Genomic DNA, 19,246 nt, shown 5'->3' on the forward strand with positions numbered 1-19,246 from the left:
TGCCCATGCAAACAATGCAAAACTCAACACATATAAATACAACCTGCACACTTAGATCAGGAAAATGTACCTACATTACTCTATTTCCCATTTATGAAATCCCCAGTTACTTATGGCCCCTAGAGCCCCGTAGTCCAGCACCATCTTCCTATTCCTCCATATTTTGTCCTTCATTCCCTCTCTCTTCTCCATCTCACTTCCCCTCTCTAAAAATCTCAGCTCTGCCTTTCTTCCCCCTGCCCAATAAGAGCCTCTAGCCTTATCTGATAAATTAAAATTTCACCTGACTACACCTGTTTTTAGGGACTCTTGAGGGAGCAGAGCACACAAACAGCAACCCACAATATTCCTTCCACCCCTTTTTGTTCAATTAAAAGGCTCTAAACACAGAAATAGCAGTGGTAATATCAGAGCCGTGTATAAATTCCTGGCAGCCTAGGACAATGAGTATGTGCAGGTCAGGCACTGTAACTACAGGTCTCCTGAGATTCTCCACTAAAGTGGATTTGATCCTGATCATCTAATACAACATATTCACTGGAAGGACAAAAGCCAACTGCAGGAAGTGTGGGGATGCCTCACAGGTTAGAGCATCTGCTACTCACTAGAAGACCCACATGGTACCTAACAATCATTTCCAGGAATGGTTGTGATTCCATCTGTGATCTTAGGGAAATGTCCCTCAGGAGGAGCCACATACACTATTACATTCAGCAGGAAAAACACCCATTCACATAAATGTTCAACATAACTCTAATCAGCAACAGCAAAACAAAGCAAGTTTATGGTCAAGGACAACAGCATCTATTAAAAACTATTTTCCAGCAAGAAATGGAAGGTCATTATATCTGCTGTGTGGTTATCACTTGATGAAGATGAGCTTCGCAAATGCCTTAAATAAACAAACAGACTACTGACCTGATGCCAAGTAGCAAAGCTTTACTGATTTCTACAGGTTAAAAACATGGGTTATGACTTTGCAAATTTTGCCCAAACAATAACATTTTTACATAGTTGCACCGGGCAGACAATATTATCATTTTTGGAGTCATTTCCTCAGAAAGAGAACAAACTTCACAAGAAGAAACTGTTATCTGCAGACCCAAGGACATTTTCCTCTCCGGGTAAATATTAACTCTTGACTAGAAACAAGGAAAAACTCTGGCTCACAGAAAGCCATGTTTAGACATCCCTCCCTTTCAGGAGGGACGACCCCTGAACTTTCTCCCAGTTAATGGCTCTGACCCTTTCAGGCCAGAACCAAAGGGAAGCTATTGTTCGCCTCAATCACTGATGCTCTGTTGCAAGTAAACTGAGGCATATGGCTCTGGCCTTCCTGATTTATTTTGTATTCCTTTCTGAATGTGTTTATATTCTCAGCAGCTCTAGAACAATGATTGTATATTCCTCAGTATCTGGTTCACAGGATCATGAATGAATGTGTGTTACACAGTGCTATATGTTAGGAGTATGAGAATTCATGACACCATGGAAGCAATATGGCAGTGATTACATCACCAAGTGTGTTTCCATGGGGTAAATAAAATTATTGATACACAAAAGTTCATCACCTTGTATACCCCTAGGTGGCTATGACTTTACTATATAGCCCTGGCTGCATGGAACTTATAAAGATCCATCTCTGGATGTGAGTTCTAGGTCTACAGCAGGGGATAGAACACCTGAATAAAGAAGATGGTCTCAAAAGTCACGACTTGCAAATCCATTTTTTGCATAAGAAATAGAATTTTTTAAAAATAGGTTTTACAATTTCAATTAATATAGAGATAAAGGCAAAAATAAACAATGAAATAAAAGAATAAGAACATATAACTTCTAAATAAAATAGCAACAACTCAAAGAACAAAAAATGAAAACTTCAAACAAAACTATAAACAAATTATTGTTCATCTTTTTTCTTCACTTTTAGCAGCACAGACCTATAGTCTGTTACTCCTCTTGGACATTTGTTAGCAGTGCAGTCACCTCCGTTCTCTGCCAAGAGGAATTGTCTGAAGAGAAAAGGCAATAACACCCTGAATCAGCCATGGCTTCCTAGTTAGGGCCTATTCCCACTCAGGACATGTGATATAAAGAGATTCATATGAGGAAGATTCATCTGAGGAAAATTCTGGATGCTGGAGATCAGGGTCAGCAGGGGCCTCCTGGCATGACAACTCATTTTGCAAGATGGTCTCTTCTTTAGGAGTGGCCAATCCCAGCTCTCTATTAGTTTCTGAGACCTGGGAGAGGAAGGCAGTTATTAAGACACAGGAATGGTGGGGAAAGGCATGGCAGCTGTCAGACCTTTATCTCACACTACCTCATCTTTACTTGACAGTCAACATTAATATTCAAACTGAAATTACTGATGTGAAATCTGCAGATGGGACCCAGAATTCACTCAAACCTCCACATAGCATTCCACCTATCTGAAGACATGCATGCATGAATGTGACATGTTATTCACTTGTCAGCCTGAGTGGACTGCAGACTAAAGCAGAGGTGAAAGGTACACTTGCCAGTGGTAATAGTGCCTCAAAAGAGGCTAATTCAGAGTCTCACAAGAGGCTAACTTGTGTGAAAAAAGAGCAAAGAACAGCTACATTCCATGAGGAGGGCAGCTGCTTGGAAGGATGGATTAGAAAGTTGGTGGGAGGAAGCAAAGATAGATTCTATTGTGCCAATTATCAGAGAGTCAAAGCCTGGCCGAATTGTTTGTCCCTACCTGATGTTCTTGAGTCTCCAGGTTGTTGGTCTTCTCCTGTTCTTCTGTACCACTCAGGTTCAACTCCATCAAACATTGACGAATGATGGCCCAATCAGCCAGTACTTCCTTCTTCTCCTGCTGCAATATCGCCAACTTCTTCTTTATATGATTCTTCTCCAGCAGGATCCGGCTGTGCAGGTTACTGGAAAAACAGTCTGCATGGTAAGTTCCTGCAGCCTCCTCCACCCATTTCTACTTACAGGTCCCATTAACCTGACCTGTACCCTGATTCCCATGAAGACCTAATACAATCCACCAGAATACATCCATGACAGCTGTACAAACACCAAATAGCCATTTCATGGAAGAAGAAATTTGTGCTGCAGTCCAAACACCCAAAAGGGTCCATGTGTTCCCAAAAGAAAGAGGGATCTCCATCTACTCATGACAGCCCATGCATTGGGACAATACCAATTAGTAGGCTGCAACTACAATCAGGGTAGTCATTAGAACCAAAGGGAGGGCACTCTATCCTTGTGTTACACCTCACTTAGCTCTGTCAAACCCTGCCTGAGCCACAGAGGCCCAGTACAGCATAATAACCTTCTGATGATCTGAATCACTTGTCTGTCTAGAGGCTCCTGAGGATGCCTGGAGAACACTGGCAGTGGTAACAGTCTCCTAGAGACCTAGGAAAACTGAGTCCAAAAATCCAAGGGACACTGATGCCTAAAAATCATAAAGTATAGAACCAGACCTGCAGTCTCCCGACCAGAAACAAAGGAAGGTAGAAATGGCCATTTCACAAGTGTTGGCCTCCCAGACAAGAACTTACCGATAGAAATTTATCTCCTTCTTGAGCTCCTGCTTGTTCTCTTGGGCCTCCATGTTGTCCTTCTCTAATTCGTGTAGGAATGTCATGATCTCCTTCTCCTTTAATTTCAGTTCTTTATAATGTCCATTTGGCCTGTGGTAGGGCCTGGCCCCAGGAAGACAGAACTCCATAAACTTAGGATTTTAGTAACACATGAACTCAGGCTGGGTCCTGGACTACTGCAGCCATGGAAACCACACACTGCATTCTAAATGCTGGGATTTTCTTAACCTTGGGAAACTGGCTATCCTGGCCCCTGGACACCAGAAGCTAGGTATCCAGATGGAGGATGCCCTGGCTCCCTGCATTACTCAGTAGGCCTGAAGGGCAGACTAAGCAGTTATTTTCTCAGGAGCCTAGGCTACCTGTCTTTACCCACCAAACAGCTGTGATGGTGTTTCCCCTGTTTCCATAAAAGGGATTCTAAATACTGGATACCTAATATTGTAGAGACAGTTATTAGACATAATTCTGGAGATGATGCCAGACATCACCACAGATTATAAACTGCCCAAGGGATACAAATGTATGAACACTTGTGACCACATAGTCAAAATGCAATGCTATTTAAAGTGGGGACTACCAGTCTAAGGACTCACCTCACCTGGAAAATTTTAGGCAGGTAAATCCTCAGGCCAAAACACCTACCCTAGATTCCAAATTGTGGAGAGAAATAAAAACATACAAAACATATTCACAGGTCTGTATCTGTGCATGCACAGACTCACAGACTTAGACCTATACACAAGATGGAGAAACAAAGAGTGAGAGAATGAAAGAGAAAGAGAGACAGAGACAAAGGGAACACAATGAGAGGTAGAGTAATGCATGCAACATTACTGCCTCAGAGTGTAAGGCACACAGACAAACAGGAACAGGCATGAACTTCAGGCATTCTAATCAAGCACTGAGAAGAACCATGTGGGACCAGGCCCCTCCAGCTGCTACCTGGAGGTGCCAGCACTCAATCACCTGGGAGACAAGTAAAAACACAACTGCAAACACACATCACCTAGAAACCTCCTGTCAAAGGCTTTCCAAATGAACCCTAGGAAATCTTCACTGCCTCTTTCCCTGAGTTCTTCACTCAGACTCCAAGTTCCTCTTTTCAAGTGGAGGGATCAAAAGAGTCTATTTCCCTTCTCGCTCCTGACAAAATTTCAGTTGTGGCCTCTCCTCTAATAAGTATTTAGGGGCATGAAGTGAGACCCAACTATGTTCTGGTGGTATAGCTTCCTAGAACCCACCCCTTTTAAAGCATAAGATGAGGGAGGCATTGCAGACCCCGGACTAACACTGCAGGTTTTGGACCAAGGTATACCTCTTGTTCATGGATCCCTCGGTCACATAGATCAGGCGATCTCTCAGCTCATTTGTCTCCTGTGTAGTGAGCTGGATCTCTTTGATCAGCTTGTTCTCTTCCTTCTCAAACTGCTCCTTGCTCATGACAGGTATAGGGGATGATGATTGTCTGTAAGCCACTGTAGGTAGATGAATATGAGAATATTTGATGTGAGAATGCAAAGAGTGTGGACTTACCAAAGAGAAGGAAAAATGCCTGTAAACTAGTGACACCACCAGTAGCCAGATGTTTCCTCATTCCCCCTTAAACATGCATATGAGGACCAGAGAGATGTCTTCTTCAGGGTACAACTTGTCTTCAGAGCCCTGAGCCCTGTGGTTTCACAAGTCAGACTACAAATTCACTATCACAAGTATTTGAGATCTTGGAGATGCTCAGATATCCAACCTGTTACTCTAAGCCAAGGAATTGGCTTAATAAGTCAGGCAGGGGGAGAATATGTTCATCACAATGATCAACTTCTCCCCTGAAACACAAAACATACCAAAAATAAAAATAGAATCCCCCTCTGGATCTATCAACTGCTTGTTCTTTGTTTACAGTATAGAAATGGCTGCTACCCACAATTGGTGATAAAGAAAGGTAAAGAAGGCACTGTCACAAACAGGAGGTCAGAGTAGTTTTGAGAACATGACATCATGGTCTGGAGCAACATTTTTTTCCCTGTGACTGTCAGATAACTACAGGAGCTAAAAGAAGCCATGGACTGAAGTGCAGGTATTCCCTCCCTCAAACTGGCATAGCTTAGACCCGCTGTCACTCCTGATGGTCTCATTCTGTCCCCAAGTAACACCCACAATACCCAGTGCAAGTCAAGACTTGAAGTTCATAGCCTAACATCTTTGACCTTGCCAACTCCTGCCTTAGGGGATGGAAAAGTACTGTTCTAAAAATCCTTGATGATTCAAGAATTGTGATAACCATGGAAGTTTTTTGGCTACCCAGAGTCTCCAGTTCCACATTACTAGAAAGGCCAGCTCAGGCCACCCCTACCAGGAAGCTCAACATCCACTTCCCAGGACTTACTCCACATTCGCCAAGTCCACCTCCTTCGTCCTTCATTACTCTCAGATGGTAGTCCAGCATCCTTCCTCCCCTCTCTGGTCTCTCTCCCATCCACATTGGTTCTCTGAAAAAGTCTACCAAGTCGGGCAAGCAAGGCCATCACTGCAATGTGCAATCTCTGATTGAGAAATCTCAGTCTGCTTGTTGTAACTACAACACTGGTGACATCACAGAGGTTGCTAAGAACTCTCCAGGAGTCGATAGAATGTCCAAGAAGGGACTGCTGATGTCATGGACTACATAAAGCCTTTGGTTCCCTGCTAATGTTCTCCCTGTACTGACAGGAACCTGAGCTGCCCTTTCCTGGGGCATAGCCATTGAGCACATCCTCCTTCCAAAGCAAGGGTTTGCTCTAGGCTTGATTGGCCACACCTAAGTAATTCCTATGTATCTAACTCTGTGTTTCCTTTCCAAACCCTTCTCAAAAATATCCCATCCTACCTTAAATTTTCCTCAATCAACAATAGGAGCCATTAAAACCTACTGAGAAATCATACCAATATGATTATGCATATTATGCATTATGCATTTGAACATGCAGCCAAAATCTACTCCTGTCTCATCATGTACAGGTGCATGAAATCTCATCCAGGCTGAGCCTTCAGGGCCGGTTGCAGTGTGGGTGTGTTTTAGGGACCACACTCATGAAGCCTTGAGTTTAGAATTTGAAATTTGCCCCACGATCCCTTAGGAGGGAGTCATGCAGTCATCATGCTTCTGACAACAGTCTAGAGATCTTTTGGCAGAGGAAACTGAAATATTGGAGCCAACAATGAGTGGTCCTCAGATTGTGTGGGGGCTTTTCTCACTGCACCAATCTCACCGATCAGTATTGCTTATAGCCCTCTGTGTTCTAGACCATCAGTTTCTGTATGAAATAAATAATATATTCAACAGAGATTCGGATGTGCATGCAGAAAGTATAGGGTAATACTATAGACATAGGTTAGCTGACTGGGCAAGGGCCTAGCATCTTGTATTTGGGTTCATGTTTGGCCCCACAAACCACAGAAAACCCAATCTCAGTCAAACATGAATGATTCATTAAATGCAGACCATAAAGTTGATTGATCAGAACCATAGCTCAGGTTTTTTGCCTGAGCCATAGCCTCAAAATTCTATCTTTGTTAATTATAAAGACAGAAAACAAAAACCCCCAAACCAAACCAACCAACCAAACAAAAACAAATGAAAAACAAAATTAGTTCATTTAAATTAGGGAAGTATCCAGTGCTCTGTTCGGATCAGGCCGTTTTAGATATAACTGCATATTGACCCTTAATTTGAGGGGTCCCATGGAATGGTTTATGGACCATTGTAAGATTAACAAACCTCTTACAGAACACAAGGGAATGTGGACACCATGAATTTGCTCTGAGTCAAATTGTTTTCTCTGTTGATGATTGGCTGTCATATGACAGCAACTATCTGAAATAGGGGGCAGACAGAACACAATGGCTTTTGCTATACTGTGCTGTACATGCCTTAGCATTAGATTATCCAGGTTTCTCACAATGACTAGTTATGTTTTCACAGTACTTGGAGGCCCCACTTGGAAGCTCAAATATAGGAAAGTGGAAGCAGAATTGTCTGAGCTCAAAGGTAACTTAGTCCACATGGGATATTTGTGATCCTGTTTCAGAAAACAACACTGAATCACAGGCTACATCCAAGGCCTCACTTACCAAGTCTTGTCTATTATAAAGAATTTACCATTCTCTCCCTTCCAGTCTTTCTTTCTGGGAAGATGGAGAAGTGAGAATGATCTTTCCATTCTAAGGACCATGTTCTCTGTTTCCCTAAGCCCACATTAAGAAAAAATGAAAGTGAGTATCATCATCTAAACAACTGAGTAATATTCACTGCTGCTAGCGTGATACTGTGCTGATGACAATCTTAGCTTCCTTTAGTGTTGCTGACCCAGCAGGAAGTATTAAGTGCTGAGGCCAAAGCTCAGAGAACCTTTCAAGGGGCTAGACAGAAGCCATCAGAGACTCTCCACATCCTTGTCCTGAGATGAAATCCAGGAACACAATGTGAACTTGGTTGCTAATTCACCATACATCATACTTCTACCTCTACCTTTCTATGTTCAGTACAGGAAAGTGTGCATGCACCTCCATGCCAGATTGATCTTGATATATGTCCCAGGGCGCAGACTTTTTAGAGAGTTGGTTGTAGTCAAGCAGTTGGTGCCCTCAGTAAGATGTGAAGACTATCAATAATAAGTGACCACACTGTATTTGTTTAAACATTAGTTGAAAATTGAGCATAACTGAGGAATTGGACACCAGCTCTGCGTCCTGGTCTTTTTGTGCCTATACCTGGCTCAAAAGGAAGGTGGGAGGACAACTTGGGTTCCTCTGCATGGATAGAGTGAGTTGAAATCGGCACCGACCAGTCTGAGCAACTGTGCTGAGGCCCTTATTTCAAGTAAAAAACACACTCTCTGTCCTCCTTGAAAGTGCTCCTGTTGAGGCCATGGACCTTGTATAAACATGCTAACATCATGCAGACACCTTTCCTAATGATACAAAGTTCTCTCTGGTAAGGCTTGCCCCCTTACCATATCTGTAGGAAATTTGTTTCATGGAAGCAGTCAGTCTATTTCATGCTGTTGCTGTAATAAGCTTCCAAATTGTGATTGTTTGTATACTCTTGTACCAGAGAGTGGCACCATTTGATGGGGTAGCATTGTTGGAATAGGTGTGACCTGTTTGGAGTACTCATGTCACTGTGGGTGTGGGCTTAATACTCTCACCCTAGGTGCCTGGAAATAGGTCTTTTACTAGCAGCCTTTGGATAAAGATGTGGAACTCTCAGCTGTGCTCGTGCCATGCCTGTGTGGATGCTGCCACGCTTGATGTTAATTGACTGAACCTCTGAACCTGTAAGCCCACCCCAATGAAATGTTTTTATAAGACTTGCCCTAGTCATAGTGTCTGTTCACAGCAGTAAAACCATAACTAAGACAGAAGTTGGGACAGCCATTGAGGGAGGGGGCAAGCACGCAGCTGCTTGAGCGAGTTTGCCAGCTGCTCCCCTCCCCCCCCCCTGGCCGGCCTCTGCTTGAGCTTTTGTGAAGCTGAGGAAGCTGCCATTTTCTGAGTGAGAGGCACTGCTCCATGGCCAGAGTTGGAGCGAGAAAGCAAGAGTGAAGCAAGCAAGAGTGAGTGAGCGATCCCAGCAGGGAGATGTGCCCAGAGGAAGGCTGCATGGCCATGCTGGGCATGCTCTGCTCCTGGTGGGAAGTCCCAGCCATCGCGCAATTCTGCTTGTTCTTTCACAAGGCCTTATGCCTGCTCAACTTCGAGATCGAGGAGTTAGAGGCAGCTCTTCACAGAGATGACTTGGAATTTATCAGTGATCTGATTGCCTGCCTGCTTCAAGGCTGTTATTAGCAAAGAGATATCATGTCTCAGACATTCCTCAGCTACTTGGAAGATATCATTAACTACGGTTGTGAACTTGAAGAAGGAAAGCCCAATCCTCTGAGAGAAGCCATTTTCCAAACCTTCCTCTGCATAATCGAGTAGAGAGCCTGCATCTCCTCTGTGATTACCGGCCTGTAGGGGATGATGTCTTTGATCTTCTCAAGGGTCTGGATGCAGACAGTCTCCGAGTTGAACCTCTAGGTGAAGACAATTCAGGTGCACTGTACTGGTACTTCTATGGCACACGAATGTACAAAGAAGTCCCAGTACACGGAAGGTCCAATGGAGAACTCTCCTTAAGCAGGGAAAGTGAAAGGCAAAAAAAAAAAAAAAAATGTTTCAAATGTTCCTGGAAAAACAGACAAAAGAAGAGGAAGGCCTGCAAAACAAAAAAAAAAAAAAAAAAAAAAAAAAAAAAACTACAGGAGGAGATTATATCCAGTGAAAAGCAGGAAGAAAACTCCTTGACATCTGACCTACACACAAGAAATGGATCCGGAGGGCCAGGACAAGGTACATGGTAGCTCCTGTGTCTAACAGAAAAATGGAGACAGGTTACTGAGAGCATCCTGTGAGCCAACCTCTCTCCAAGAGCAGCAACTCTACAAGCTCCTTAGCAGGACTTCCTGCCTGAAATCTGCAACATGATTGCTCAGAATGGAAAACATCCACAGGGCACAAAGCCAGAGCTGCAACACAGGTTTATATCTGTCCACCTGCCCATCCAATTCATCAAGCTAGAGGAAACTCCCATGCTCACCAAGATAAAAAAACAGAAGCACAGGGGGGAGGAGGAGGAATGACAGATCCTTCTTGCAGTGCAGAAGGAGTAAGAGCACATGTTAAAGGAAGAGAGAAGGCAGGAAAAGAAGGAAAAAGATCAAGGCAGTGGAAGTCCGGGCTAAGAGGAGAAAGCTCAGGGAAGAATGAGCATGGCTATTGGCTAAAGGCAAGGAGCTACCCCCAGAACTTTCCCATTTGGATCTGAATTCTCCTATGAGGGAATGGAAGAAGGCCAAGGACCTCTTTGAATTGGATGACGATTTCACAGCCATGTAAAAGTTCTAGATGTGGTGAAGGCTCACAAGGATTCCTGGCCCTTCGTGGAACCTGTTGATGAATCTTATGCCCCCAACTATTACCAGATTATTAAGACCCCCATAGATATTTCAAACATGGAGTAGAAATTAAATGGAGGTTCATATTGTACCAAGGAGGAATTTGTAAATGTCACGAAGACCATGTTCAAAAATTGCCTAAAATACAATGGTGACAGTAATGAATATACCAAGATGTCTGACAATTTAGAGCAGTGTTTCCATCGGGCCATGACAAAACATTTTCCTGGTGAAGATGGAGACACAGATGAAGAATTTTGGATCAAAGAGGTTGAAAAACGGGAAAAAAGAAGGAGTCGGTCTGGTAGAAATAGTGGAAGCCATGATTGGACTCACTCAAGGAACACAGATGTTTACTGCAGGAAACAGCCACCAGTAAAGAATGGGGGAAAATCATTGCCCCTGACACTATGAGCTGCCTCCTCAGGGGACAATCAGAGCAGCAGTTCCATAAACTCCCTCCAGAGGTCCGCACATCAAATGGTCAAGGCTTTTCTTGCCTCCTGCATTGTGGTAGGGTGCCTAGCCACGCATCCCCTTTAAACCAGATGAAGCCAGCAGCACCAGGAACGTTTGGCTCTCTTCAAGGATCAGATCCCGTCAATGTACTTGGCACCTCTCGAATTCCAGAGGGGCCCCCCAGGGGAGCCCTTGCAACATACAACCTTTGCTATACAGGCTCCAGTTGGAATTAGTAACCATTGTGGATCCCTGCTCAGTGCTCCAGACCTTTCCAATATGGGGTCACACGTCCCATCCTTACAGCTTGGGCAGATGAATTGTCCCAGTCAAGTTGGAAACATGGATCCACCAGCTCCATTCTAGGCAGGATTTATTCCTTCAAGGCATGGTGGGACTCCAGCCCAACCTCCAGACTTTCCTGAAAGCTCTGAAATTCCTTCCGGTCATATTTATCATTCATACAAGTATCTAAATCGAGGACACCCTGCTGTTTGGAATGGGAACCATGGTACTATAAACTCTGGATGTTTGGGGCCAGTAGAGAAGCCCCACCTGGGGACAGGACTTTCTCACCACCCTCATACCATTGGTCATGTGATGGATGCCCGAGTGATGAGACAACCTATCCCACCAAACCAGTGGACTAAACAGTCAAGCTTTCTACCTCATGGCCTCAAACTCTGAAATCTGCCTGCCTCTGCTTCCCTAGTGCAGGAATTAAAGGCATGTACCACCAGTGTCTGGCCTCAGAAAGAAGGACTTTAAGTTGAAGGATATTTAAGATAGTGTGGAGAGGGATAAAGAATTCTTTCCTACTGGCAGGTCATCAGGGTAGGAAGGTTAGCTAGGTGCTTTCCTTGCCTCTCTGAGCTGGTTACTGAGTCTTCACTGGTAAAATTAAATGCCTGGCTTATGTGTGTGTTTTAAAAATGTATTTATTAATCATTCCATTGGATTATATCTCACATGATATGCCACTTTTGGTTACCCTCCACTAACCCCTCAAACTACATCTGCACTCTCAGCCTCCACTCTGTCTGAATTAGGATTCTCCTTCACCCACCCTCCTTCTCTTGCCCTACTGATTGAGAAACCCACTACACTGGAGCATCAAACCTCCACAGGACCAAGGGCCTCCCCTCCCATTGCTTTCAGCTAGGCCATTCTCTGCTACAATGTATCTGGAGTTATAGATCCCTGCTTATACACTCCTGGGTTGTGGTCTAGTGTCTAGGAGCACTGGGTGGTCCTGCCAGCAGAAGTTGTTTTTCAATAGGATTCCATTCCCCTCTTCACCTCCAGCTTCTCTGCATGCTCCTGCAATGCTCAGTCTAATAGTTGGCTCCAATGGTCAGTTGCTGGCCACACCTCCCAAAGAACCTTCACTCCAGGTTTTTGTCTGCAAGCACCTCTTGACCACAGGAACAGTGTCTGGTTTGGTGTCTGAAGACAGGATGGATCCCCAGGTAGGGAAGTTCCTGGATGGCCCTTCCTTCAGTCTCTGCTCCATTTCTTGTCCCTGTTAGTCCTTTTCTCAGGAACATTTCTTGGTTAAAATCCTTGAGATGGGTGGATGGCAACATTCCTTGACAGAGAGCATTGCCAGTGGTCTTGTTGGGGTTTGGGGGATGTGGGGGAGACATACCTATCTACTGGAGGTGGTCTCTACAAGTTCTATCTCCCTGATGTCTGAGAGCCTCAAAGGTCTATTCCCTGTTCCTCATCCTTCCACCCCCCTTTTATTTTTTTAGATTTCCTGACCTCCTGTATCTCAGTCAAACATGAATGATTCATTAAATGCAGACCCTAAAGTTGATTGATCAGAACCATAGCTCAAGTTTTGGGGTTGAGCTATAGACTCAAAAATCTATCTTAGTTAAATTATAAAGACAAGAAAACAAAACCCTAAACCCCAAAACCAAAATAAACAAACAAACAAAAACAAATGAAAAAAAAGAAATTAGTTCATTTAAAGTTAGTGAAGTATCCAGTGGTGTGTTCAGATCAGGCCATTGTAGATATAACTGCATATTGACCCTTAATTTGAGGGGTCCCATGGAATGGTTTATGGACCATTATAAGATTAACAAACCTCATACAGAACACAACAGGATTTGGACACCATTACTTTGCTCTGAGTCAATTTGTTTTTCTGTGTTGATGATTGGCTGTCATATGACAGCAACGATCTAAAATAGGGGGCAGACAGAACACAATGGCTTTTGCTATACTGTGATGTACATGCCTTAGCATTAGATTATCCAGATCTCTCACAATGACTAGTTCTGTTTTCACAGTACGTGGAGGCCACACTTGGAAGCCCAAATATAGGAAATTGGAAGCACAATTGTGTGAACTCAAGGTTAACCTGGTCCACATGGGGTATTTGAGACCTTGTTTCAGAAAATAACACTGAAACACATGCTACATCCAAGGCCTCACTTACCAAGTCTTGTCTACTATAAAGAACTTACCATTTTATCCCTTCCAGTCTTTCTTTCTGGGAAGATGGAGAAGTAAAAATGATCTTTCCATTCTAAGGACCATGTTCTCTGTTTCCCTAAGCTCACATTAAGAACAAATGAAAGTGAGTATCATCATCTGAACAACTGATAATATCCATTGCTGCTAGCATGATACTGTGCCGATGAAAATCTTAGCTTCCTTTAGTGTTGCTGACCCAGCAGGAAGTATTAAGAGCTGCAGCCAAGCTCAGAGAACCTTTCAAGGGGCTAGACAGAAGCCATCAGAGACTCTCCACATCCTTGTCCTGAGATGAAATCCAGGAACACAATGTGAACTTGGTGGCCAATTCAGCATACATCATACTTCTACCTCCACCTTTCTATGTTCAGTACAAGAAAGTGTTCATGCACCTACATGCCAGATTGATCTTGATATATGTCCCAGGGCGCAGACTGTTTAAAGAGTTGGTTGTTGTCAAGCAGTTGGTGCCCTCAGTAAGATGTGAAGACTATCAATAATAAGTGACCACACTGTATTTGTTTAAACATTACTTGATAATTGAGCATATCTGAGGACCTGGACACCAGCTCTGCGTCCTGGTCTTTTTGTGCCTATACCTTGCTCAAAGGGAATGTGGGAGGACAACTTGGGTTCCTCTGCATCGATAGAGTGAGATGAAATGGGCACTTACCAGTCTGAGCAACAGTGCTGAGGCCCTTTATTTAAAGTAAAAAACACATTCTCTGTCCTCCTTCCAAAGAGCTCCTGTTGAGGCCATGGACCTTGTATAAACATGCTAACATCATGCAGACATCTTTCCTAATGATACAAAGTTCTCTTGGATGAGGCTTGCCCCCTTACCATACCTGTAGGAAATTTGTTACAAGGCAGCCGTCAGTCTATTTCATGCTGTTGCTGTAATATGCTTCCAAGTTGTGATGGTTTGTATACTCTTGTACCAGGGAGTGGCACCATTTGGAGGGGTAGCATTGTTGGAATAGGTGTGACCTGGTTGGAGTATGTGTGTCACTGTGGGTGTGCGCTTAATACCCTCACCCTAGGTGCCCGGAAATGGGTATTCCACTAGCAGCCTTTGGATGAAGATGTGAAACTCTCAGCTCTGCTTGTCCCATGCCTGTCTGGATGCTGCCATGCTTGATGATAATGGACTGAACCTCTGAACCTGTAAACCAGCCCCAATGAAATGTTGTTTTTATAAGACTTGCCATGGTCATGGTGTCTTTTCCCAGCAGTAACACCCTAACTAAGACAGAGGTTGGGACTGCCACAGAGGGACAGGGCGAATGCGCTGCCCCTGCCAGCTACCCAAGCAGTGGCCACAAGATCAATTCCTCCCGGTCATATTTATCATTCATACAAGGATCTAAATTGAGTACACCCTGCATTTTGGAATCTGAACCATGGTACTACCAACCCTAGACGCTTGGGTCCAGATGAAAAACCCAAATTCGGGCCAGAATTCTCTCACCACCCTAATACCCTTGATCATTTGATAGGTGGCCGAGTGATGAGACAACCTATCCCACCCAACCAGTGGACGAAACATCAAGGTTTCTACCTCATGGAATTCCTTCCTCGGGGTATATGCAGCCACCCTGTAAGTCTGACGGACATGGTTTGCAGACACCTCCAACTCCAGCACCAAGTCCTCGAATCAGAGGACCCTCCCTGGTCCTCCGGGGGACACAAGAAGGGGAATCCATGATGGACATCCCTGAAACGATTGCCATGCAGAAGCTCTCCTCCCGAGTCTGTCCCCCAGGTGTGCCTTACCACCACCTCCAGCCCACTCTTCCCCAGTTACCTGGTCCCTTTCCACAGGTAGCTTATTCATCATCAGTATGTGTTTCACCGCCCAAGCCTGCATTGGACAACCCTGGGAGTACACAGGAGATGACTGAAACACAAGAGCCTGAGGAAGACCCAGAGCCTTTGCCTGGACATGAAGAGAAAGCAGCAAGCATTTGTTCTTCAGAGGGGGAATACCTCAAACAACTACCTCACCCAGCACCTCCCTTGCAAGCCAGCTGTACCAGGCAAAGCTTACCACAAGAAAGGGAAACAGAGGACTTCCGACTCAAAAGTGATGCTTCAGACTCTGCAGACACTTATAACACATCAAAGAACAAGAACACCTGGCCTTTGGACAATAGCTACAGCAGCCCAGCTGTGCAAGGCTGTTTGTGAGACCTTTCCATAGTGGCAGAGATGGGGAATCTACCTGAACATGGGGCCGTTGGTGAAGCACCTCCCAGTAAGTCAGAGGGAAAGGCCTTGATGGTAGTGGTTCAGAAAAGCCACTCTGCCCCAGGGATAAAACATTACAAAAAGCTGTGCCATGTACAGGACCGAATGCAACTACACCTCCTTGCACAGATCCCAGTTTGATGGTAGGCACTGTGAACCAGTTTTCTCCCTTATACATGCCTGGCATAGAATACTCTAACTCAGCTACACAGTACTCTATGAGTCCAAGTTTGCAAGGCTTGGGCTCTATGATGGGAGGAAAGTCCTCAGGATCACAGCCTCAGTCCTTTCCTCCCAGGGGGTTCCAGGATAATGGTCCCCACCCTGGACTCTTTCCTAGGTACCATCCTCAGCAAGGAATGAGATATACCTACCAGCCTTCTTTCTTCTCAGCCTTCCTACCACCCCTATCAGTGGCTCCTCATTATACATGTCCACAGGGCTTTTCTGATTGGCAGAGATCTCTCTCTTCTCTTAGAAGTCCAAGAGGACCTCCAGAGAGTCACCTTCCCTGCTCCCTCTACCCAGAGAAGAATGTCCTGTCTAGTCTGCAAGGTTGTGAGACACCAAATTCTGCCTTAACTCCTCCAACTCAAATGGATGCAGTGACTGCTAAAGTTGTTCCTCCTGATGGACACAATTCTGGTCCAGAAGAAGAAAAGATGGATGAATCTGTGGAGAGGCCAGAGAGTCCCAAAGAAAATCTAGATCTAACAACCATAATGCATCTACAAGCAGCAGAACTCACTGTCAACCACTGACTATCTTTATGGAACTCCACCACCATCCCTGAGTTCAGGAATGACTTTTGGTTCATCTGCTTTCCCACCCCACAGTGTGATGCTGCAGACAAGGTCTCCATACACTCCTCAGCGATCAGCCAGTCATTTTCACCCCAGGGCATACCCATCCTCTGTGCCTGCCCATCCACATCCCCACCCTGTAACCACCCAACCCAATGGCCTCTCCTAGAGGGTTCCCTCAACTTCTGTCACAAAGAGGGCCTAGGTCACTTTCAGGCTTCAATGATGGAGCAGACTGTCACTGGAAGCAGATTAAGAGGCTAATTTCAAGAAGTACACAAAATACCAGGATTGCAAATGCATCCAGTCCATTCACAGTCCTTATTCCCAAAGACCCGGGCGCCTGAGGCCTCACCAGAACAGTTGTAGCTGCATAAGACCCCAACACTTCCTCTGGATCAGAGCTAGTCCAGGGAGCAACTAAGCCCCAGTGAGGTGGACGGCTGAATGTGGAGACTGGAAGGCAGGCCTGGCCGATTTGGAGGAATGACTGCTGTACATGTCTGTTTTGTTGTCCTGTTCCACCTCTTCACTGTAAATCAAGCCTTCCTCAGAGCTGAACAGCATAGAACTTAGGTGCACACTATTTAGATGACAGGCTGGCCTGTAGCTCGGATCATCTGCACAGCTGACAAACTTAGACAGAGCAATGTACCTGGAGTTCTTGCTGGCTTCTCCAAATCCCAAGACTCTTGTTCCGGGAAAAATCACTTTAAACTTGGGTGGAGGGTACATGTAAAGCTGGAGTGGTGCTTTTAAACTTTCATGAGCAGCTAATCTCTGGTATATATTTGGGGAAGGGACTATGTGTACTATTAATGTTTTTGGAGCTGGGTCCAGTTTATAGAAGTTTCATGTTGCCTTTTGTAAATTATTTTTTTGGGGGTTAATGTATTGTATATATAGTGGGACAGTCAATGGGCACATGGAGGAGTTGGGAGTCCTTCCTCGATATGGCCAGAATACTGTACTGGAAGAGTCTCTGTCTTTGTACAGTCAGGTCACACTGAATGCCTGAGGAACTTGGAGAAGAGAACCAGAAGACTGCAGCTTATATATGACACTTAACTTGTTTCCTCTCCAGCAGACCTCAGAGACAACATGTCCTCCTCAGCATTCATTTCACAGTTGGTTGGACTGTGCTGTCATAGGGCTTTCCTGAGTGTTGCAGCCATAGGACAGGCTGTTCTCACTCTGTTGCGCTAAGTTCTGGACTTGGGAAAGCATTTTCCTTTCTGATTTTCCACCAGCTCTACCAGAGAGTTGTAAGACAGGAATTTGGAATCTAGAGTGTTTTACTTATTAGAAGATGAAGTGGCTTTTTCATGGGCCTGTCAGGCCTGTGATCTAGAAGGCATCATACAACCCTTTCTAGCACAAATCACATTTTGTGAAAGTGACTACTCAGGTTTGTTATGTATGTTAGTCTCAAGAAATGAATTGCACAGGTTTGGAAAAATAAAGACAAAAGTTGGTACCAGGGAATGGGGCATTGCTGGGATAGGCCTGACCATGCTTTCATTTGAAAGAATGTGGATTTTGAGACTTTGGATTTGGAACACAGTGGAATGCTTTAAAATTGGCTTAATGGGTCATCCTAGTTGGAATATGGAAGACTTTGTTGCTGGGAGTAATTTGAACTGTGTTGACCTGACCCAAGAATTTTCAAAGGAGAAGGATTTCAGACTGCGACAGAAAGGCTGTTTTTGTGGTATTTTGGTGAAGAATGTGGCTACTTTTTGCCCTAGACTGAAAAGTCTGCCTGAGACTAAGGGGAAGAGCCTCAGATTAATTGCATTGACAAGGGAAGTTTCAAAAAAGCCCAGCAGAGCGTTTGTCCTCTGCTTAAGTCTTAGGAAGACAAGTTTGAACAAGCATAGCAAGCTTAGAAAGGCAAAATATAAAATACATGGTTTGAGTATTAAAGGGTTAACAGGAAGTGAAATGGAGCAAAATCCTCTGTTCTAGGAGGCAACAGATTAAGGGAGTGGGATCTTCGGGTAAGACTCTACCCAGCTAAATTTAGATACAGGCATGGTGGTGCACACCTTAAATCCCAGGAGACAGACAGGCCTGTTAGCCAAGTTTAGGCAGGGAAGGATTTGGAAAATAAAGCTAGTGATAATGTGATAGAAAAAGGGAGTCATGTTCTAGTTCCTGTAAGCAGCAGAACTCCGCACCTTCAGCCATGTGACTCTGGCTCTACAGTTAGGAATGGAAGGAACTACTGGGACAGTTGATGTTGGTTATTTGGAGCTAAGAAATTAGCAATGATTAAGAAGAGTCCAGCATCACTGAGGTGAAATCTGGGAATTGTTTTCTGGGAGCACAAAGAAGCTGTGTTCCAGAGACAGCCAAGGTTGTACTTCATGCAGCTTCTGGACTTGGTAATGTGGAAGAGTCACCCAGGTGGTACTGGCTTTGAAAGCATGAGGTATCATGAAGAACAGCTGAGGCTTGGCATTGTGAGAGATCATGGAAGGCCACTGGAGAAGGTGTAGCCTCTGCTGTAGTTGAAGGCCCAGGACTGAGGGTATCATGAAAAGAATTTAAGGCTTGGCACCATGAAGAGAGCCTATGAGAGGCTATTGGTGAAGCATATTTGGAGTGGAACACCCTTGTGTATTTGATTTGTCAGTACTATGGGATGATCACCAAGAATAGCAGCTGTAGTGGAGTGGAT

The 19,246-nt window shown here is 44.5% G+C and overlaps 1 protein-coding gene and 1 pseudogene across 1 annotated transcript; one reads left to right on the forward strand and one right to left on the reverse strand.

The window, feature by feature from the left end:
* Positions 1–2,019: 2,019 nt before the first annotated feature.
* On the reverse strand, positions 2,020–6,112 carry LOC147005003 (disks large homolog 5-like). The gene is made up of 5 exons (XM_085836124.1): positions 5,974–6,112; positions 4,906–5,065; positions 3,546–3,689; positions 2,729–2,912; positions 2,020–2,243 (listed from the first exon to the last, which is right to left on the reverse strand). The coding sequence occupies exons 1-5, from the start codon at positions 6,110–6,112 to the stop codon at positions 2,067–2,069; spliced, it is 804 nt and encodes a 267-aa protein (XP_085692250.1). The 3' UTR covers positions 2,020–2,066.
* Positions 6,113–9,206: 3,094 nt separating this feature from the next.
* Positions 9,207–16,971, forward strand: LOC147005004 (chromatin remodeling regulator CECR2-like; annotated as a pseudogene).
* Positions 16,972–19,246: the final 2,275 nt, after the last annotated feature.

This window comes from Mus caroli, unplaced genomic scaffold (assembly GCF_978045245.1).
Source record: "Mus caroli unplaced genomic scaffold, Mus_caroli_1 scaffold_4, whole genome shotgun sequence".
Classification (NCBI taxonomy): domain Eukaryota; kingdom Metazoa; phylum Chordata; class Mammalia; order Rodentia; family Muridae; genus Mus; species Mus caroli.